Below are 25,060 nucleotides of genomic sequence, written 5' to 3' on the forward strand. Positions count from 1 at the left end.
CAAAAGAATATTGAACGTTTATTGTTTGCTATGAATCCACCGAATAGCACATCGATTTCGTTTTCGTACAGTTTTTCTAACATGCCATTTATTGTAAAGTTATCATGTACATGTCCAGATTCGAGATCTTCAGATAGAAAAAACATAGTGCCACGATATATTTTCCCTTGCAGCAGCAATTCTAGTAATAGTCTTTCTATTCCAACTGTATATTCACTTGTTGCATCTTGATCAGGTATAGACAAAGGAGGATTCTTACGAGTGCCGATTTTAATGGTGCAGTTCTTCAAAACAGGCTTGTCACGTTTTATGTAACGTTGCGATGATATCTAACTCCATTACATGTTTGCATTCACAAATCTTAACCGTGTTGTTATAATCTCGTCCACATCCGCCTTCTGCGTATGGAAAATAAGAATAAACTGAAGCATTATCGCTATTCTTACCTGCAATGTCAACGACGGCAAGAACATGTATTATGTGATATTCCCATAACATTTTAAACATTCTTCTAAAATGATCTTCGCTGATATTTTTCAGTATAATGATGAAAGGGCTTCAGGTTTACGATGCCAATCTCTATCGAGATTGTCAATTAAATTTTCGAGCTGAAATAAATCTTGCACATGAATTATATACATACTAGGTGACGTGCTCACAGACACATTATAGTCTTTTTACGTAGAGCTTGACGTTGAAAGTGTCATGCATCTTCTGAATTAATCGATTAGTTACTACATCATTGTTAATAATGGCCAAGTCAGAACCCAGTTGACTTTTGTATGAAAGCATATTAACAATACACATCTCCATGGCATCTTCTTGTATACCAACGGAAGTTATTTTCTCAACACCAAGCACGATGGTAAAAATGTTGCTTGTCAAATAAAAAAGAGTTGTCTTATGAAGCATGGCTGACAGTGCTACTGTAAAGTGTTAACTGTCAAAGGACAATTACAATAGCAATTATTATTCATATTTTAATAGCGCATTAGTGGTAGTTGTTAATGACCGATGTAATTACTGTGTCATACATACTTGTAGTATTTTTCATTCTGTTATGAGTATATATTTTAGGGATCCGTATGTGCCCATAAATATTGATATCTACACTTTGAACGACGAAATTGTTTTAACTTGAGTTTAAATTTATTAATTAAGTTGTACCTCTTATTACGTTTATGAACAAATCCATCGTTGAACCTGGCGCGGAAGAAACGGCAAATAGTATTCATATAATAGTTAATTCCATCCTTTCCTGATTTAATGACAAGGATTACAACAAATTTCTAGTAGCAAATAGTTGTCCTTCGGCTGAACAAGTTAATGTAAAGTGATTAAATTTTTTATATCGTTTTATTTTATGACAAAAATGATCGCTCCTGTTTCTTATTATACTGTAATATAAGTTTAATCCATAAAGTTACCTGTTTATAAAAATCAGAAAATTATTGCCTTCTACGGGTAGCACTAGCGCTGCCTAATGCTGCTCAATGCACGTCCCGTGAGTACCTATACTCGTGAAATGTAATTGTAATGTATGTAACTGTAATCTGTACTAGGGTAATTCCAGGATAGATGCCCCAGTGGGATAGATGCCTCGATTTTTATTTCGGCTAGTAGCAAAACTGTGGGACTCAAATTTCGCTACGTAACAGCAAGCATCCTTACCCGTAAACCTCGGTGCCACTGCGATCATAAGCAAGAGCGTACGCGTTTCGTCTGTGAGTGCCAAAACCTTCCAAGGCGAGACCACGGAAAGCGTGAAATTTATATTCGTAAACGTATTTGTTTTCGTACAACTTTTGACTCGCTAATAATATCTGTCTTTCATAAATTGATTTGGTTGCATTGAAAGTTAGGCTACAAGGATTAATAGGTTTTATCGTGATTTTATTGTTACTTAACTTTTACCTGTAAGGGCATCTGTCCTCTGCGAAAAGTATACTTGCCCCGTTTTTGATCGATGATAGATGCCCCTAAGAGCATCTATTCTCAACTTGTTTCACATAATATTTTGTTGCAGAGGGGCGGCGCTGGATGGAGGCCGCTTCCGACGATAACAACTGGAACTCTATGGGCCTATGCCTAACAGTGGACGTCCTACGGCTGTATGATGATGATAATAGAGGCAAAATGCCTCGTAAATAATATAAGAGAAAATAGAGCGTTGTCCCGCATAACATCGACTGGTCTGAAGAAAGCATGTAAGCAGCCATCGAGGAAATTAAGAAGGGAGAAAAAGGAGTCAGTCAACAAACTGGCTAAAACGTGCAAAATATCGCCTAGGACACTAAGACGACGTTTTCCCAAAAACGACCAAAAACAATTACATTCATAACTGTTTTATTTATTATTTAGTGTAGTTTCTCATATGTTTGAAACTATAAAAAAATAGTTCTAATTAGCTCTGGATAGAGTTGTGGAAGTCAAGAGGAGAGGCCTTTGCCCAGCAGAGGGACACAGTTATAGGCTAAATATAATAATAATAGTTCTAATTATTTCAAAATAATGAAAATAAAAGACTGATAACTTAATTTAACATGTTTGATTTTAAAGGGCATCTTTTTTTTTTTTTTTTTTATGGTATAGGGGGCAAACGAGCGGCGGATTGCCTGATGGTAAGCGATTACCGTCGCCCATGGACACCTGCAACACCAGAAGAGTCACAAGTGCGTTGCCGGCTTTAAGGTAGGAGTACGCTCTTTCTCTTTCTTTTCTTTTCTTTTCTTTTATCTATCCTCTGACCCATTTTTGCGCCGAATCGTCTATCCCCCACGGTATATAGGCACCTATCCCATTTTTAAGAGGTCCAAAAAGTACGATTTACACAAAATCGACTAGACACTACAGTACTTTCATTGTAGCATGGTGCGGGTGACAGCTGTCAATATCACAAGACTAGAGAGTCAAAGTGTCGAAACTTGAGTCGATAAAATTAATAATTAAAATCTTAATCATAATTAATGTCATCATTAATCAGATTATTACGCTAATTTTATTGAGAATATTAGTGAAATTCTGGGTTGGAATATTATTTGCCACTTAAGTAAGGCTAAACGGAGTTTGCAAGAATATTTGTTACTTACCAATTAATAAGTACCGATATAACTCAAGATCCATTAGGTCCCATCACTAAACGAGTCTCTGGTGTTACGACATGCATATTACGTTTTTTCATTTAATTGTGCGTTGAATTTAATTAATTGATTATAAAAATCTGATAGCTTAAATTTGTTTTATATAATATAGTTCTTTATGTTTTAAAATTTTACGTCAGTCATATTCAGGCTACAACTGAAATATACTTCCATTTATTTAGCCCGCCAGCAACTGTTTTTGAGTAAAACGAACGTGCATTTAAGTGTCACACGCACCATGCTAGAATGAAAGCACTGTAGACATGACTTAGACATAATATCGTAACAAGTACAGTAAAATAATAGATTATGGATCATAGTTATCATACGCGTTAAATGAGGAATTATTGAGTTATAAAGCCATTTCAAAAAGTGGGGCATCTATCCTGGACTTACCCTATCTATATAAAATAGTTGTGTCACAGTGTTTGTAACCAAACTCATCCGAATCCGAAACGGCTGGACCGAATAACAAGATTTTTTTTGTGTAAGTATGTTTGGTAAGTCTGAGAACGCTAACTATTTTTCATACTACGCGGACGGAGTCGCGGGCGACAGCTAGTTTCTGAATAAACTTTTACTTAACATTTACTTTTTAATAAACTTTTACTTACTAAAGTGATAAATTTAATAAATAATAGTATTAAATATCATGGTCATGGGATAACTTCGTAGTTAGGTTCTGTAACCACTTAGCTATCCGGTCGTTTAAAATTGCGTTTATGTATATGTTTCTTTTGCTAGTATTATTTTGTGTACAATTTCATACACTTAAACTAGCAATTCTTATATATTTAATTTTAAAATAAATAACGGCTCAACTCAAACGATTTCTATGAAATTTGATATGTAGGGGTTAAATATCTTTATTTGTGATGACGAATCCATTTTTAAGGGATTTGAATGAGCCCGAGGGAGTAATCAAATAGGGTTCTTAGAGTTCCGTAGCCAAAATAGCAAAATGGAACCCTTATAGATTCGCCATGTCTGTCTGTCTATATCTCCGTCCGCAGCTTTTCTCAGAGACTACTTATCTATAATGCCAATAAAATGGTAAAACAAAATTGAAAAAAAAAACCTCTAGGTACCTCCCATAGACGTAAAGGGGGGTATTTTTTACTCGTCTAACCCTATAGTGTGGGGTCGTTGGATAGATCTTTTATTGCGAGGTTGTGAAGACGATTTTTCGATTCAGTAATCTATTTGCGGAATATTCAATTTTAAAGTACAGATTTTCTTCAAAATCGAGCGTCCTCCCCCCTCCCTTCTAAAATGTAAACCATTGGTATGAAAATTTTGAAAATATTCATGATGGTAGTAAGTAGGTATATAAAACTTACAATGAAGCTATAATATTGAGAATTTAAATGACAGAAGTACATATTTTTCAATGTTTTGCTAAATAGCTTGACATTTCATGTTTCATACAGTCCCAGGAAAACCAGGAAAGTAAAACTACACTTTACTTAAATATCTAATTTGATTTTATTACATACTAATTTTAAATTAAAACTATGTAGTCAAGTGCAAAAATAAGCATCTATTCGAAACACTCAATAATATGTTACTACGGCTTTATTGCGTTGGAATAAAAGTGTGGTACTTATTTTTGAAACTTTGAATAAGTTCATATTATTACACTTGACTGTACATAAGTAAATATATCTTAGACTTAAAATACTTACATAAATTAAAAATATTAATAAAAAGCCTAAAACTAAAACAAAATGCATTCCAGCGCCTTTGTGAATTTAGAGAAACTATCCATGTTGACCTAGGAAACTAGAAAATTAAAAAAGTGTTTCTAGCTTCCGCCAAGCCAGCAATCTCAAAGTTTGAAGGGAATACCCTTAGATGAATGATTGGTCTCGCGCGCTCGCTCGACTAGATACCACGCTACCTAAAAACAAAAGGTCCGTGAATGCGGCAACTCAATATTGTAGTGTGCGTAAGAACGGTGTAAGACAATTTGCAAGGATGCTAGTGTGCGTGATGAATTGTGTTGCCAGCTGCTCCACTGTTACCCGAATTATTGGGAAAATAAATTAGTCTGTGGTCTATTAAGTTACTGGTTACAAAATGTATCTTGGGAAATACTTAGAAATTGAGAAGTAATTAAGAGTGAATGTATTAATATGTTTGTGTATAGGTTAGGCGTAGGTTTCTTCTTTAAAAATGGTAGGTATGATGTAGGTATATCAATGATCAGGCCTCACTTTTAATTAAAAAATATATATATTTAAGGACATTCAATATTTACAAATTATTACTAAAAATTCATGGACATACATACTTAACCTCCCTCCCTCCTTCGGGCAGTCGGGTAAAAAGTCAACATTTCAGGAAAATGGGTAGAAATACGAAAAAAAAATTTTTTTTCCTTTCCCGTAATACCTAAGTAAATCAGCTGATCGGGATTTTTGACTGGGAAGACGAAAAACATTTTTAATTTTAAGACACATTCACTCCTTAATTAAATAGTGTCGGTTAACAATTTATACACCTTCAGTGTATATATCACAAAGATAAACATTAAATAATATAGAACTAGGTTATGTATATATAATAATTGTGTAGATACTTAAATAAAATAAGTTTTTAAATTTATCATCATTTAATGATGATAACAATAAAATTCAATTTATTAAAATCTCAACCACGGGGAATTTGATTCTTGTGTACGCGGCAACACAGAATGGCGTTTAGGGTTCATGTTATTTTATTTTGTAATTTCGAAATTATACGATATTTACTGATGGTATGTGATCCCAGTGTCCTTCTTATTTCTTGTAGTATTATTTTTAAACAGTTTCACTGCGAAAACTGGCATTTTACCTCGGTTTATGACCAAAATTTAACAAAAATTCGGTACATGCACCTTACGCACAGTTTGCAAAGCGACTGACTCGCCTCGGGCTCGGGCTCGGGTACGCCGAATTCGGCGTACTATTTGTTGCCGCATTTGACAAGTACGCCGGCGGTATCTAGTCGAGCGAGCGCGCGAGACCAATCATTCATCTAAGGGAATGCCCTTAAAATTTTACTTATGAGATTTGCTGAACTATGGACAGAAGATGGAAAAGCTGGTAAAGCGACACTGGAAATTTTTCATTCAAAGGTCAACATGCCAAACAATCTTAAACAAATATTTAGAATATTAATGTTGTCCAAAAATGGAAAACATTCACGTTTGACTTTCATTATAGGTAGGTAATTACAATTTTTCGAACTTATAATAAAATTACCTTATCTTAGACTAATAACAACATATTTCGGTGCTCCACCATATATGTTAGTAAGTCCCCGTTTAATTAATGCGTTGTTTTTATGACAAAAAAAGCGTTCATATAAGTAGAAAAAAACCTTATATACTATTTTTTTGAATTCGGTCTAATGTAAACGCCAAAATTCGAATTACTTCTTAAACACGATACAAATTTTTGTGCGTGGTCTCAACAATGAATATTAAAAGTGATAAAATACAACCAGATATTAGAATATTAAATGGCAATGCCAGATCTTTTAATTTGAGAGAGCTTATTTCGAATGATCTCTTTACACCATAACCAGGATTTGTACTACGATGAACCCGATGAAATCCTTTGAAGCCTTGTAAGAAACCCGATTCTACTATCCGCAACATTTTCATAGTAAAGCCACGTAGTAGTGGAAATCCTTTTTTGAAAAATAAACCATAAAGTACATTGTAAAAATTCTCATGCATATGAATGCGTTTCTTTTGCTCCGGATTCTTTGCTACCCACCAAAGGGTTCGTAAATGCGGCATAACTGTGTATTTATTCTTGCTATTTGCAACCATTACCAGGCAATCATTAGTTTTCCCGCAATTTTTAATATCCGAAGGATGTTTGTTTATCAAGGATATTTTGCCAGTGTGGTTGAAAAACAACATTATGTTTTTGGTTAAAACTGGTGTAAAGTTGCGGTTTTGTAGACAAGAGTATTCATTTATCTGCGGCTTGTACGGCCGAAATGTAGCGTAACTTGTTAATCTTGTTTGGTAAAAACAGCCTACTAAGAAAATGAACCAAAGCCAATGTATAACTATCAAGTTCTGGAAAATATTGTTCTTCGAAGTTTTAGTCTTTGGTTTTGAGTAGCGTTACCAAAAAGTATAAAAAACGCAGAATTATTAAAAGAAACATGTTGGATTGAAATTAATTTACTGAAATTGGAAAGAGTTATCGCACAGAAAACCAATGACAATAATATTAAAGACCAAACAATGGGATTAAACATTATATAAACTATTTTCCATTTTTCCAATAACCCAACTTTGGGTACTACGGTAATGAAATTATCTTGAAGTGCCAAGTGATTACTTATACAATCAAAGAATAACAAACGTCTATCGGTTACCAAGAACCCTCCAAACAGTAAATCCACCTCGCCTTCATGTAGTTTTCCTAATTGTCCACTTACTGTAAAATTGTCAAATATATGTCCGGAATCAAGAATGTCAGGAAAAATTGTGTAATTCCAAGATATATTTTCCATATCAAGCAGCAATTCAATTAAAAGCCTTTCAATTCCAAGTGCAAATTTGTTCACTGTGACTTGGTCAGTTAAAACGAAGGGAGCACTAATGTGAGTACCGACTTGTAATGTGCAGTTTTTCAAATCAGGTTTATCATACTCTTGTAAAAGTTTGAAAACATCAAACTCTCTGACATTTTTGCATTCACAAAGCTTAATAGTATTATTATAATCTCGACCACAGCCACCTTTTGCATATGGATAGTACGAATAAATGGAAGCCTCATCATCTCTTTCGTTTATTATAACAAGAATATTTGTTATATTACGTTTCCATAATATTCTGAATATATTGAAAAAATCATCTTGACCAATTTCTCTTATTAGTATGATATATAAAGCATTTGGTTTACGATACCAATCTCGGTAGAGGTTGTGAATCGAATCTTTTAGTTGATGTAAGCCTTGCACAAGGATAATGTACGAAGTGGGTGATATGTTCTCGGCCACTGTATCGTCTTTCACATATAGCTTGACGTTGGATGTGTTATGAATCTTCCGAATTAAATTATTGGTCACTAAATTATTGTTGATAATGGCTAAATCAGATCCAAGTTGGCTTCTAGATGAAAGAATATTCACAATACATATCTCCATTGCATCGTCTGGTAGATCAAAAGCAGTTAGTTTTTCAACACTTAATACGACTTGAATTAGAAAACAAGAAATAACTAGTTTACCAAACATGGCGGAGAAAGCTGTTGAACGTTAACTATCAAACAAATACTTTAAGCTAACAATCACAGTTTACACTTCCTTGTTTAGGTGAATAATTAAGCCCATAAATGAATAGAATACAGTAAAAGACAAATCACCTAATAACCGTTCTGTACTCGTTACATTATTTACAACTATTTATCAACCCTCGAAATCTTTCGTAACATGTAATGTATTACCGTCACGAAGTGGATTAATTATCTTATATAAAATGTAAATAGCTGAAATAGTGCGATTTGTGGTTATATTTTATCAAGTTTTTTGTATTTGTGTTTCAGTTAAGTATTGCAACTCATCCACTCCCCTGAAAAACAAATATAGTACGCCTTTTTCGTTCTTGCAGTTACCTAAATATCGTACAGCAAAGAATGCTTGCTATTAATGCTTATAGCAACAGCATGATTTGTATTCCATAAAAAACTAGGAAGTAAAAAAGGATATTAAGTAGCATTATGCTGGCGAGTTATCTCAACAATAAAGATTAAAAATGATAAAAGTGCTCCAAGAAAGAGAATGTAAAATGGTACAATTAAGTCTTCCAATTTCAAGAAGCTTTTTTCAAATGCCCTTTTCACACCTTCGTGTGTATTTGTACTGAGATGAATTCTATGAAATTTTTCAAAACATTGTAAAAAACCCGATTCAACTATCCGCAACATTTTTTCATCGAATTTTCGCAACATTGGAAAACCTTTTTTAAAAAATATACCATAAAGTGTATTGAAAAAAATCTCTTTCATTATATGCACGCGATGTTTTTCCTTCGGATATATGGATCCCCACCAAAGCGTAAGAAAATGCGGCATAACTGTGTACTTAGTATTACTCATCTCTATGTCCATTAAGCAATCTTGAATTTCACCGCAATTGTCAATTTCAGATATATCTTTATTCAAAACAGATATTTTATCAGAATGTTTGAAATACAACAATACATCTTTAGTTAGAATTGGTGTAAAATTATGATTGCGTAAAAACGAGAACTCGTTTATCTGAGGCTTATATGACCGATATGTGGCGAAGCTTGTCAGCCTACTTTGGTAGAAACAATTTAGCAAGAAAATAAACCAAAGCCAATGAACAATTATCAAGTTTCGAAAAATGTTACTTCTAAGATGCAAATTTTTGTTTTGAGTCAAACTTCCAAAAAGATTAAGGAGCTCAGAAGCGTCACTAACTTTCTTTTGACTTGTCGCAGAGTTACTGTAATCGGAAAGTAACACCGCACAAAACAATAGAACAAACAGTATTAATAACCATACCGTGTGATCAAACACAATGAAAAGGATTTTCCATTTTTCCTCTTTACCAGCGTTGCGGACGACAGCAATGAAACTATCTTGAAATGCTAAATGCGTACATATAAAATCAAAGAAAATGGATCGTCTATTACTTAGTATAAATCCACCAAACACCAAATCTATTTCATTTTCATACAGTTCCCTTAATTTTCCAGTCACTGTGAAGTTATCAAGTATATGACCAAAGCCAAGACCAGGAGGTGAAAATGTGTAATTCCAAGAAACATGTTCCGTTTGAAGCAGCATCTCTAATAAAAGTCTTTCAATACCAATCGTAAATTTACTCGTTGCAGTGGTATCATTTATAACTAAAGGAGCGTTAAAGTGAGTACCGACTTGAATTGTGCAATTTTTCAGAACCGGTTTATCAAAGTCACGTAATATTTTAACGACATCCAGCATTTTAGAATTTTTGCATTCACAAATTTTAACCGTGTTCTCGTGATCTCGGCCACATCTGCCTTCTGCATATGGGTAATAAGAATAAACTGAAGCATCATTGATATCATTATTCGTCGATTGTCGATTGTCGTTGAAAATAACAAGAGCATGTACTATGTGATACTCCCATAGTATTTTAAATATTGTTCTGAAATCATCTTCACAGGTATTACTTAATATTATTATGTATAGAGCATCCGGCTTACGATACCAATCTTTATCAAGGTTGTCGATTAAGTATTTTAAATTGAAAATATCTTGCACTTGAATGATGTATGTACTTGGTGATGAGTTCACAGACACATTGTAATCTTTTATGTAAAGTTTTACGTTGAGGGTATCATGAATCTTCTGAACTAAACGATTTTTTTTACACATCATTGTTGATAATAGCTAAGTCTGATCCAAGTTGACTTTTAGATGAAAGTATATTTACGATACAGATCTCTATTGCATCTTCTATTATATCGGCCTTGGTTATTTTTCCAAAACTTAACATGTCACTAATTCTCAAAACACAAAATAAAAATAAAATTTGATGCAACATGGCTATAGACTAAGGTATTGTTAACCATAACCATGAAAATACAGTTCCAAACTGAACATGTTAGTTACTGACAAATGATAATGACTGTTTTGTGTACCCCATTTTTAAGACTAATTATCAACCCACGGACATTTTATTTCACTTACCTAAGTTGTCGTCACGAAAATGGTAAAAGCCTGTAATTATTTTCACTTTGATTTCAAAAAAAAAATATCACCCGTTAGAACTACCTACTACTAATTAGCATGGTGTCATGTTCCGGTTAAATAAGCTTTTTAAGATATATGTAACCTTTTTTTTACTTAGTCACTAAACAGAAAAATTATCAAATTCTAGGGTATTTTATGATCTCGAGTGTTAGAAGTTATTCGTGAAAAATAAAGTAAAATTTATGTTTTACTTGATATATTTATTCGGGATAGTTGAAACACACAGTGCATATCATCTGAATGTTTAAACTATAAGTAACGTATACGGGGTAAATACATTCTAGAAAACAGTAGACACATAGGTAAATATATATAATTGTAACATCTAGCTGGACTATAAATACAGAAAAGTGGAAGAATAATTTAAATTAATCTTGTACAATATTTCAGTAATAAACATTAACACTGACAAAAGTTCACCAAGAAGAAGAAGGCCGAATGGTATAATTAGATCTTCTAATTTCCAAGTAGTTATTTCAAGCGACCTCATGACTCCATTTGCGGCCTTAGATTCGCGATCAATACTATGAAATCCTTTAACAGCTTGCAAAAACCCTGATTCTACTATCCGCAACATTTTGTCATCAAACTCACGCAGTAGTGGAAAACCTCGTTTGAAAAATATTCCATATATTGTATTAGAAAATTTCTGTTTCATTATATGAATTTGTTTTCTCTCCTGTGGGTGATTAGACATCCACCAAAGTACACGAAAACGTAGTATAATTGAGTACTTAGTATCGCTATTAGCAATATCCCTCAAACAATCATCGACTGTCTCGCAAATATCAACAGTCGTATGATCGTTAATCAATTTAGAAATTTCACCTGTAATATTAAAAAGCTTTAACACATCTTTTGTGAAAATTGGTCTTAAATTATGGGCTTGCAAAGATGAAAGATCGTTTACCTGTGACTTATATGATCGATAAGTCGTAAAGCTTGTTAACTTAGTTTGATAGAAACAATTTATTAAAAAAATGAACCAAAGCCAATGAATAATTATCAAGTTTTGGTAAATGTTATTTCGAAGAATCAAAGAATTGTATTGAGTTGCACTTCTGAAAAGTTTAAAAAGCTCAGAAACTAATTTCTTCCGCACCGTCACAAAAGTACTTATGCCAGAAAGAAACACTGCACAACACAATAAAACGAACACTAATAATAACCAAACCGCCCAATCAAACATTAAGTAAACTATTTTCCATTTTTCAACTAAACCAGCATTAGGGGTAATGGTAATGAATTTATCCTGGAGTGTTAAATGATTACTTATAAAATCAAAAAATATCACACGTTGATGGTTTAATAGGAATCCGCCATACAACAATTCAATTTCGTTTGCATACAGTTTTCCTATCTTCCCCGTGACTGTGAAGTTGTCCAGTATGCGTCCGAATTCCAGACTCTCAGTAAAGTATGTGTAGCTCAGTGATATATTTTCCCTTTGAAACAGCATCTCCAATAAAAATCTCTCGATTCCAACTATGAATTCATTACTTGTAGATTGAGCTGATATAACATAAGGTGGAATAATGTTAGTACCCACTTGCATTGTGCAATTCTTCAGAACTGGTTTGTCATATTCATTCAAAATTTCAATTACATTAGGCTCTCTATTATTTTTAAATTCACAAAGCCTGACAATATTTTTATAATCTCGACCACATCTTCCTTCTGCGTACGGATAATATGTATAAATTGAACCATCATCTTTTATGTCGCATATAATAACAACTAAAACATGTATTATGTGGTGATTCCATAATGTTCAAAATATTGATGGCACGATATCTTTGTCATTATTTTTCAGTATAACGATGTAAAGGGATTCTGGTTTGCGATACCAATCTTTGTCCAGGTTGTCGATGAGACCTTCAAAGTTGGAAAGATCTTGGACATAAATTATATACGTATTGGCTGTCGTGCTCACAGATACGTTATAATCTTTAACGTAGAGTTTGACGTTCATAGTGTCATGAATCTTTTGAATTAAATTGTTTGTTACCATGTCATTGTTAATAATGGCCAAGTCTGATCCACGAAGACTTTTTGAAGAAAGTATATTTACAATACATTTATTCATTTTTCCTTCCGATGTTCCAACAGCGGTAGTATTTCCAATACTTAACACGACAACAACGAACACGAAACAAAATAGAACATTTTTTTTGTCAAGCATGGTTGTCAATTATCCGTCTTTCCTATCGAAGTTATTGTTCAAAACAAGTTCAAAATAAATATCGCTCTGGCATTTACGGATAATTCATTACTTATGATACTAATCAGAGTATCTACCTTTGCTGACAAATGATGCTACCAAATGCTGGTTTTGTATCGATATACGGTATTTAATTATTTGGGCGTTGGGCGTACCCTTTATTTTTTTGAAATTTTGGAAGAAGTATGGTTTTTCCTACTCAGAATCAAGAGCACAATCGATCCCGATAGTTTAAAAAATGACCCAAAAACAATTTCAGTTTTGCGACGTTTTTTTCATACCCTCAGTATGGGCGACGTGTCTAAATTGACTGACTCATTAAATTTTGAATCAAAAAACGGGGACATTTTTTAAACGATCGGAATCGATTGTGCTCTTGTCTTGATTTTGAGTAGGAGAAACCATATTTTTTTCCAAAATAAAAAAAGGTAGGATACACTTTATTTGAAAACGCCCATTTATCAAATAATGTGCTGCTAAAATGGACTTGGTTTAGTTCTCCAATATAAATGAAACTGTTTCAACTTACTTCAACAGTGGATCACTCTTGATATATGGAGCACTCTCGAGACCGCCGTACATAACGCGGGACAATTTAATTCCGTATCTGCAGAACTCTAGGGTGGGTTTGATCAGGCTCTCCCAGGGCAGCAGGCCCCACCGTTGGTGGGCTTTCCACATTCCCCGAAGTTCACCTGGCACCCCCACTGCTAGGGATCCTAGGGGAAGAGAATTTCGAGTTAAATATTTTTTTACGTAAAATGTAAATGAGAAAATTTTGCAAGGCCAAACAGAGAAACGAAAAAACGTAATATCGGTAAGTAAATACCACCCGTAAAATGGCGATAGAAAAGTCGGTGATTGCTAATAAATCTCGTGGTAAATTTCGAATGTAATTTCACACAGAATTTCAAAAACGCAGAGATATGAGCCCGGATTTGAACCGATGAGTCAGTGCCTGAGAGGCCATAGGTGTTTGACTACCACCACTAGGTCACCACGAATTTTGAAATTATGTCTGTCTAATATGCTCTAGGCTAGGTGGGTGTGTTTTACATTACCGGTATTTTGTACAAGTGCTCATCACTGTCCCAATGCGTGCGTGCGTGCGTGCGTGCGTGCGTGCGTGCGTGCGTGCGTGCGTGCGTGCGTGCGCGCGCGTGCGCGTGCGTGTGTGTGTGTGTGTGTGTGTGTGTGTGTGTGTGTGTGTGTGTATAAGCCGTGGTGGCCTAGCGGTTTGACCTATCGCCTCTCAAGCAGAGGGTCGTGGGTTCAAACCCCGGCTCGCACCTCTGGGTTTTTCCAAATTCATGTGCGGAATTACATTTGATATTTACCACGAGTTTTGCGGGAAAGGAAAACATCGTGAGGAAACCTGCACAAACCTGAGAAGCAATTCAATGGTGCGTGTGAAGTTCCCAATCCGCAATGGGCTCGCGTGGGAACTATGGTGCAAGCCCTCTCGTTCTGAGAGGAGGCCTGTGCCCAGCAGTGGGACGTATATAGGCTGGGATGGATGAATTTTATCGAATGTCCCGTGATATTTATTATTTATTATTATTACAATAAAAATCTACACACGTCCGTTTTACTTTTTGTAGTTGCCAACCCTAGCGCTCCGCGCAGCCGTAGGTATAAATTTCAAAAATACGGCCGAAACGGTCTACTGCCTGTTACTTGTATTGTAGCAGGGTGTCGTCTATTGGGCATTAGCGTGTCGACCACTCGGACCTTACCTTATACCTACCAAATACGAGATTTAAGATACGTATAAAAGCAATTTAATTGAAGTTTAAATAGCATTTCGCTGCTGTTGTTTAAATTTTTAGATATAATTATGTATAGTTAATGAAATTCTTTACAAAATAATTGAGGATTAAAACCACTGGGAGAAAAAACGATTGAGGGATAACGTTCCCGAGTGGCGACCAGGAACTGGAAGACGAAGCTTTGGCAGGCCTCCAACCAGGTGGACTGACGACATCGTTAGAATTGCGACCAACTGGTAAGTACAAGTGGCAAGTGGTTGTCCATAGTTGCGTTGTAAGGGGAGGCTTTATCAACAGTGGACGTCTTTCAGCTGAATATGAGAATAGTTACAAAACATCCGGTAAAAATAAATGGTTACGGATTTTTTTCTTCATGCGAATATTTGTGGTTACAGTTACGGATATCCGGCACATCCCTACCTACTCTAAATATAAAGTAACAACACTACCTACTCGTATTTAGTGAAACTGCGCCCGCGTCGAGGCTGGATCAAGGAGAAAGCTTTAGAAACTTCGGCGCCGTACCAAATATAATGATCCACATGAAAATTGAAAGTCGCAATGTTTTTATTCGATTGGTCATTTTTTGGATCGCTTTAAATTTCTGAAAAGCAAAAACCAGCAGCTGCCATCGTTGCCGTCAAAATCCTACAAATTGATATTATAAACTTGAATGTTGGTTAATATGAAATCTAGACGAATTTCAATGATATTTAAAGCGTAAATTTCTGGAATAATAATATAATAAATAATAATATCATCATGGGAAAAATGACCTAGTCCCAAACAAAGCAAGCTTGTAGGTACTATGGGTAAGAGTACTATATAGGCAACGGATAAATAAACTTATATAGATAAATATAAAATATATGCTCTCAAACATCCAAAATGTCGTCCTTATATTCGTGATGACGGAACGCGAAGTACGTCTTTGCATTGCACTTATTGAACATTCGTTCTAATTTCAAATTAGAGGACAGTAATGGAATTTCATACAACATTGCTGCATTGGGCAAAAACATTAACCCGAACCCGAACAGCTTCAAAAAAAATCCTTATATGGTTTAAACCTTAAACGAGTGATTTTTAACCGACTTAAACGAGTTATTTTGTACCGAAATTCATTCAAATTTCTTTTTTTTTTATTGTTTCCGTTATCAGTTCATCATCAAGTGACATGGTGACATGGTATTACTTCCTTGGATTTATTTGAGAAAAGCACTATACAAGCCTCGTCCGTGAACAGGCATTATCGGCGATATCTGCTCTGACCGGGAATTGCACCCGGGACCTCAAACCTTCTCTAACCACTTGGCTATCGTCTTGGGTATGGTCGAATACCGCATAGCCGCACCGCATTTTATCCCGGTATTCCCACAGCATCGAGATGTATTTCTGATGCCAAAAACCGAAGTATACCGATACCTAAAGAAACAAATAGCAGAAACATTACAAAATATTGATATCGTGCACTAGACTTACGTGCGAACCCAATTAGATGTTACAGCTACAGCCGTGTATGTATACCTAAAAAATGCCAACAGAAAACTACTTCATTAGAACAAGTCAATAGCCTCTGATAATAGAACTGACGGATGGCAAACACCGCTATAGGTATAAAATAAATGAATGTCGAGTCAACAGTGCTCATTTGTTATTGTTATTCAGAACCGAACTAACTATGTATACTTATCTACAAAGCGTTGTTATTCATCAACCGTGTTATATTTTATATTTAAACAATTGTTATGAATAATGACAAATGCGTGATAAAATTTACGTGATTAAAACAATGTGGGAGTTGCGGCGTAGTAGTTTTTTTAATTATCTTTTCTGTGACAGCCTTTCTGAAAGAATTTAATAAAAAAAATAACGTATTCGCTGCAGGCTGTCACACCAAAAATTTTTTCTGGTGCAGCAAATGCATAGGTATGAAAGGCAATGGGGTAAAGGCACGAAAACGATTAAGTACATGTAAAAGAGAGAGATAGAATTTTTTTTAACTACATAATGTTTATTTAAGTATATGCGTTGTCCGTACTGAATGCACTAAGGATATCTCATATCAAACTCATACTCTTTATTGTGCTAAGTACTTAAATGTTGTGATGAAGATCTTAAAAATATCCACGGACAATTGTGAAAACCTTGCATAAACCTAAGGTGTACAAACTCGATGCCAAACGGATTTCATTTCCAGGTATTATTATGGCTTCATTAAAAAATAGATTAGATAAGTAGACTGATACTTGTATCTATCTCAAATCTTTTGTAATGTGGGTCAGCATTAAGATTACAAACCAAGTTTTCACTATTATGAGTACTATCATTTTTCCCTAGAATTTTAATCATTAGGTACTATTCGAAAGAACAGAAACTTTAATGTCTATTCAGATGTTTCGTTCGGAGCTTCCTACCAAAGATAAGATACTTTTGTTCTATAAATTAAATATGCTAGGTGTATGGTTCGTACTACAGAACATAGTTTATATCGAAATAGATTTGACGTGTTTTTTTGCCGAAAAGGATTATGTAGACCTCTCAAATTTCAGCACAATACATCACTTCAATAAAAATTGGTTTAATTAAGTTGGTAAATTTGATTTAATTGTTAGTTATTTATAATTAGTTAGTTTTTGTGGTACTTGAAGTACGACATAAAATAATAGAACACGGATTAAAAAACCGGGCAAATGCGAGTCGGACTCGCGCACCGAGGGTTCCGTACACATTTTTTTTTAATGTAAGGTAAATTGCAGTTTACGATTTATGACTTATTAAAAAAAACTACTTACTACGAGTAGATCTCGTTCAATCCAATTTTCGGTGGAAGTTTGCATGGTAATGTACCTACATCATATATTTTTTTTAGTTTTATCATTCTCTTATTTTAGAAGTTACAGGGGGGGGGGGGCACACATTTTACCACTTTGGAAGTGTCTCTCGTGCAAACTATTCAGTGAAGAAAAAAAATAATATTAGAAACCTCAATATCATTATTGCAGACCTATCCATAGATACCCCACACTATTGATATTTAAAACTACAAACTTTTAAACTACACGCCCATTGGTATTTAAAAAAATATGCAAAAGGTAGCATTAAACTGATTTAAAATATATTTTAATTTAATCAAACAATATACAACATTCCTGAGAAGTTAATCTACTCGAGATTTCGGTCTTTCTCCACGATGTAGGTAGGTATACACAAAAATAAATGTCTGTTAAGAAAAAAATAGTGCTTTATTTGATTTCTACTTTTCTACTGATATTTAAGTAAAATCTGCATCTAAGAGTGGTATGATGATTGATTACACAGCGCTAATTTACGACTTTTTCGATAAAGATGGCTTAACGGTAAGAATTAAAACACCAAAAGTACACAAGTATGATCCACACCACAAGCCTTTACAACATGTTAAAACGAAATAAAATATAAAACTTTAACGTTATTTGTCGCACGAAACTAAACCATGAATAAGAAGTCGATAAAACTGTACGTAAATATTATGTAGTTTTAGCTCGCAGACTCTTTTAGCGCCTCCTTTATCTGACCTTCACGGCCCTCTATAAAGAATGTGTCTGGATTTGCCACTTCACATCAAGAATTTAGGGTAATAGTACTTTGCGTTACGAATGTTACGATCCTCGTTTTAGAATAATTGGTATATTGCGTTTAAAAATACCGTGACATTATCGTCCTATTACTGCAAATACCTATTAAGTGCAAAAAACACGTTTCGAGATAATGCCATTTGAATGTTTGACTGTTATTTTCTATATCAAAAAGTGAACAAATTTACACAGCATTTATAAATCCCTAAGCATAATTTTATATCGTTTATTAACAAGTCATGCAAAAGATCCAGACTATATGAAATAGACGATAAAAACAAGATTAAAAAGAAATAGTCGCGTACATAATAGGTATTGGCTGTAAAAATACTGGTTTGTGTATATCCCACAGGAAAGCATTTATGGCTGCGTATCTATTTGATTTAGCTTTAGTTAAGATATAATTTACCTCCAAACCACAAAATAACAGGAAACACTTAATAGTTTCTGAGTTCACACGACTTTACTGAAAATCTACCGAAGTATAAGCGGTTTTACCTGTAAAAAAATTTGGAACTTCTTGTTAAAGGCTCCTTAGTTTCACTGAATATTACTGATTACCGTGTTTTTTTATCAAAGAAAATAGTTTTTCTAAGATTAGGATTCACGTAATAATAATTTTGTTGGTGTTTGAAATAAATAAAAAACTGAAATTTAATCACTGTATTAAAAATGATACAAAAAACATTCCTTAACCAATAATTTAAAAAAAAAATGTTAATAGTCGTCTTCATCGCTGCTGGATTCTGATGCTGCTACATCTGGAACTCGGTCCACAACATCATTATCGCAGTCAAGCGAGCGAAACCAACCATGATACTCTTCGGGAATGACACCTTTATTGCAAAGACCGAGTAAACCCCTTTTCTTTGCTGCAGAAATCGCCAAGGGTTTCTTATACATTTTTTCTAAACGATGAGTATAGAATGCTTCAGGAGTCGGTAGTGGTTTTACGGAGGTGAGATTTGACTTGTTGCGTTGGTTTCTTGTGCTGTATGGAGGGCCTGATTGAGGTGTCACCATGTTGCGAGATGTTGGCGCAGCCCGTGTGAATAAGTTGAGGTAATCTTCCGATGCGTCGTAATTGAAGTATATTTTTGAGCTGCCTTTGACGTATTTTATTTTTTTAATCTTTAGCCACAGGGTATTGTTCCCATTACAGTCTTTTGTTTTATTTTTTAATATATGTTCAGCTAGTCGTTTTAGGTCGTAAAAGATTCGGGGTGTGGACACGGTCGAGAGCGGTCGCCTCGTAAAGCGGTCCCTCCTGTACCTACGATCCTTTTTTTACAAAACAAAAAAACGGCTATACAATAGAGTCGCACATCCCAACTTTGTGCAACGGCACAAGCGTAGGTAATTTGTAAATTCTCGTAGGGTTTGCCTAGTGTAGCTGTGATCATATCAGTGTAAATAGTATAAACAGTGGATCTAAGTAAAGCCAGTGGAAAGACTAACAGTGCCAGGATAGTGCCAGGGACTCTTCTAAGACGAGCGGTGCAGCGCAGTGCGAGAGGCCTCCTCAGATTCAGAGGGCGCCTAGGGAGCCCCCGTATGAGTCCGAAGCCAAGCAGAGAAAAGAACAGCTGAATCCCGCGGTGAGCTCGTTCCGAATCGTTCTACTACCTAGCTTATAGAGATAATAGATAGACGTAAGACTGTCAGAATAGCGGCTGACAGTGAACGTAGGTAGGTACTAAAACACCGCGACATCGCCAACTTAGGTCCCCCAAACTCAAAATATACGCCCATCAGGTCATAGGAGCAACATAAGCGTACTCGGTTGAATTAATTCAAGCCCCATAAATAGCTGCATGCACCTATCTAGCACTAGATAAGCCGATCAAAACTGAATTAAGTTAAGTTAAAATTTACTCCAAAATCGCGTAAACAGGTAACGTACGACGGGGAAAACACTAGAAGAAGTCAGTTTATTAGCCATCATCAAAATATTGTGCGTGAAATATACTCCAAACTCCCGCCCATATAGCTTCCTGCCTATAATTTTTTTATTAAAAAAGCTAAGTAACCCAACGGAGATAACGACCAAATGTATAAATAGGGAACCATCACAAAAAGTATACGCACTAAACTTTCTAAAATTCCATAAGCCCGTGGAACGCTTTTGTTCCATCGGTAACAAACTTCGTCCTGGTTTGCAACATCTGGCGACCACGGGCCACGGCAACGGGCCGAAGCAAAAGGGAAAAAAAGGGGGCTTTGTCTTAAAATTCCCCAGCAGGTACCACTTCATTGCGCAACGTGGCATTCCCTAAACTTAAAAACAAATAACCTACTGATATCTTACGATATTATAATAACTGACCACATATCTTCGCCCCCACAAAACACTTACTAGCGCCTATCTATTTACGACATCGACATCGACATTAGTTACCAGTGGTCAATCCTGCATTGCCCACCCCCTAGTAGTATAAGCTTTTTTCACAGCAAACCAAGCCAGCCACTATGCATAGAACATTTAGCAACACATTTGGCCATAGAGCGGCCAGACGTGACCTCGCTAAATCCGTCGACAACAACCAAGACCAGATCAACATGCGTGCAGCCATCCTTAGCAACCATGAACCGAACCGCCAAGGCCCCAACGACATAAAGCGATACAATATAGGGGTGGTACAGACATAATTCGGGCGGTTGCCGAATACTACGGCATGAACATAACGATCCACTATGGTTGTTCGAATAGCAATAACGTATCGATACAAACCTTCTCACCAAACCGAGCAGACGACGCCGTAGCTGAAATCAATCTGCTATTCAAAAGTCAGCATTACGACGCTCTTGATATCTCACACCTGTGTGTGGATGAGAACAATAAAAACAGATTTCAAGAAACCCAGGTACCGAGTTATACCGTAATAACAGATACGCCAGATCCGCTTTCAGCGAGTATCCCTACAGCAACTATCCAACCAAACTCAGTCAACGCAATGGCTGCATAGCTCGACTAACAGCATACATGCCGTCGACGTTACCGGCCGACGCTTAATACGACCTAGTCCCAACTTGGTTACCGAAAACCCTAAACTATGCAACGCAATAGCGGTAGGTACATGGAATGTAAAAGGATATGCAGCCGTCAGTGATAGAAAACGCATCGAAAATGTAACACTGGCCGGCATCCAAGACACACATCTAACAAGCGGAGACTACACGTCCAATCACTACAAAGGACCATCAGCGAATATAGAAGAATCTCCATTTGCAATGTGGGATTTACGCTCACTATCTTCCTGAGAAATCGGACGCAGAAATAGAAGCTCTAGGTAGCTATTAAGCAGCATTCCTACGAAACAGGTCTACAGATGACCACATTTTTACACTACGTAATGTCCTGGACACTAACTGGAGAGCGGGAAGAAAGCTTTATGTTGCCGCTTAAGACATCGAGAAGGCCTTCGATAACGTAGATCTCGACGCGCTTAAAGACATCTTAATCACACGGTCGAACGTTCATCTTACCAATAGAATAATGGCAGCTTGCATGAAGGAAAGAACATTTATAACATGGTTCGGCCAGAACTCGGAAACAATCAACAAATGCAAAGGGGTAAAGCAAGGCTGTCCCCTATTGCCCAGACTCTTTACCATCCTAATAGATGACGTTCTCAGAACACTAGAAGAGGAAGATGAAGCAGTGAAACTTGACCAGGACAAGGAAATTAGTCTTCCAATGATCCTTTCATTTGCAGATGACCTCATCATCGTAAGCAAATGCTTTGACATACTAGACCGTATAGTTACACAACTGAAGACCCTCTTCCGCATTGTGGGGCTCGAAATAAACGGCACAAAGACCAAAAGTCTGATAAGGGACCCGACCAATCCAGGAGTGACAATGTTACCTCTCATGTATTTTGGAGAAATCCTGATCAAACCCGAGCCCGAGCTCAAATAGCTCGGGATAATCATAACTGCATCCCGCAACAGGAAAGCCTCCATCAAAGCACGATGCAATCGGCAACTCTAAGCTCCTAACACGATTAATCAATGAGCACAAGATAGAATGGAAAATAGCTAGATTAATGCACAAAATGGTCATATCTGCGACAGTGACATACGGTCTTATCGTGACATCGCTTACAAAAGCTAATAGATCAAGACTCAGAAAGCACGAGCGCTACATCTTAAAAGAGATGCTTCAGGTAGCCAAAGATTCTCCTAAGAAGAAAATACATAAAATATTTGACGGAAAAACCATCACTAAAATAATAAAAGTCCGTAGAATCTCATACTAAGGTCACATCATTAGAAGACAGGCACCGCATCTTCTCCAAGCAGCAACGGTCTACAAGGAGCCAAGAAAAAAAATAGGCCGACCAATTTACACATGGGAGAACTCACTAAGCCACGACATATATAACTAAGGGAAAAATCTAGAGTCCTGGAAATCGATAGCAGTGGACCGCAAACAAATAAAAAATCAGAAGAAATATACAAAACACGGGAAACAGATACTGAATCGGAGTCCGAGGAGGCGATTGAAAATGCGAACCCAAGGTGCACGAATGGAGAAGCACCCACCGATTAGCAGTCACATGTCCTACCTTTATTTATAACACACCAAGTATAGTATCTATTTTCCACATGTTGGCTTTACGATGCATGGAATTCGGGTCGACTCCATCCTTCCACTCCGCATCCTGACTGCACACGCCCTACAGTCCTGTCCTATCACTTTGGCTCTCTGGTGTCTCGGGCAGGAGGTACAGTTGAATATTCAGCGGAACAATTAGCGCCCTTAAGTTTTAGGTTTGTCCGGGTGTACATTACGTCGCAATATGGGTAGCTACAGGCTAGTGGTAGTTAAGACCCCACTAATACTCCACGGGTCAGCAGCCGGTATCGTGACGGGGTGTCCTCCCGAGCCCACCGTATGGCTTTAGGCGTCCCTGGGACTCTGATACTCAACGCCTCTGCGTCCTTGCAGCTGAACAGCTGGTCAGATGAGTCACGATAACGATAACGATAATAACGAGCTAGTCGTTTTAGGTCGTAAAACTCGTTGTAGTTAAATTCTTTAACATGGCAACGATCTTTTTACACCTTTTTTTTGTCAGTTTTGTAGATTCCTCTCCATCTAGCACTCTTGTAAATATATATCCAATCCGTTATTGAGAAGACATCTGCTGGTGTGCATGGAATCGGCTTCCATGTATGAATGGCCAGACTCCAGAAATTTCTGTTCAATGACCTCCAGATGGTCTATTTCGTTAACAGCCCATAGTAAAATAGCTGTAACGTTTTGGTTCCGATTTTGACCACCGCAGGTATCGGAGAACAAGGATATACTTGTTACGTCCTTTGAAATACAATTTGACAAGTAATGGATCAAAATTGTACCAATCTCGGCGCTTCCCTTTTTGCCATGTATCTTGGACCAACAAAAGCAAAAGGCATTGTTGTGTAAAGTACGGTCAAATTGTTTGTATTCGGTTAGTTTTCGTACGTAATAAAGCAAGCTAATCTTTGAACATGGTATTTGCTTCCTTGTTCTCCGAAATCTGCGGTGGTCAAAATCGGAACCAACGTTATAGCTATTTTACTATGGGCTGTTAACGAAGTAGACCATCTGGAGGTCATTGAACAGAAATTTCTGGAGTCTGGCCATTGGCATTCATACATGGAAGCCGATTCAATGCACAGCAGCATTGAAAGTGCGAAGAAGAATAAAGATGTCTTCTCAATAACGGATTGGATATATATTTACAAGAGTGCTAGATGGAAAGGAACCTACAAAACTGACAAAAAAAGGTGTAAAAAGATCCTTGCCATGTTAAAGAATTTAACTACAACTAGTTTTACGACCTAAAACAACTAGCTGAGCATACATTAAAAAATAAAACAAAAGACTGTAATGGGAACAACGCCCTGTGGCTAAAGATTAAAAAAATTAAATACGTCAAAGGCAGCTCAAAAATATACTTCAATTACGACGCATCTAAAGATTACCTCAACTTATTCACACGGGCTGCGCCAACATCTTGCAACATGGTGACACCTCAATCACCTCAAGAAACCAACGCAACAAGTTGAATCCCACCTCGCTTGAACCACCACCGACTCTTGAAGCATTCTTTACTCATCGTTTAGAAAAATTGCATAAGAAACCCTTGGCGATTTCTGCAGCAAAGAAAAGGGATTTCCTCGGTCTTTGCAATAAAGGTGTCATTCCCGAAGAGTATCATGGTTGGTTTCGCTCGCTTGACTGCGATAATGATGTTGTGGACCGAGTTCCAGATGTAGCAGCATCAGAATCCAGCAGCGATGAAGACGACTATTAACATTTTTTTTAAATATTGGTTCAGGAATGTTTTTTTGTGTCATTTTTAATACAGTGATTAAATTTCAGTTTTTTATTTATTCCAAACACCAACAAAATTATTATTACGTGAATTCTAAGCTTAGAAAAACTATTTTCTTTGATAAAAAAACACGGTAATCAGTAATATTCAGTGAAACTAAGGAGCCTTTAACAAGAAGTTCCAAATTTTTTTACAGGTAAAACCGCTTATAC

The 25,060-nt window shown here is 36.2% G+C and overlaps 1 protein-coding gene across 1 annotated transcript in view; it reads right to left on the bottom strand.

The window, feature by feature from the left end:
- The window catches only part of LOC141437248 (glutathione hydrolase 1 proenzyme-like), a gene marked incomplete at its 3' end in the record, with an annotated part of 66,994 nt that overhangs the window by 29,117 nt on the left and 12,817 nt on the right, over positions 1–25,060 (bottom strand). Inside the window, 1 exon segment of the mRNA XM_074100501.1 lies at positions 13,663–13,852. Coding sequence (XP_073956602.1) covers positions 13,663–13,852 — 190 coding nt within the window.

This window comes from Choristoneura fumiferana, chromosome 17 (assembly GCF_025370935.1).
Source record: "Choristoneura fumiferana chromosome 17, NRCan_CFum_1, whole genome shotgun sequence".
In the NCBI taxonomy this organism is placed as follows: Eukaryota; Metazoa; Arthropoda; class Insecta; order Lepidoptera; family Tortricidae; genus Choristoneura; species Choristoneura fumiferana.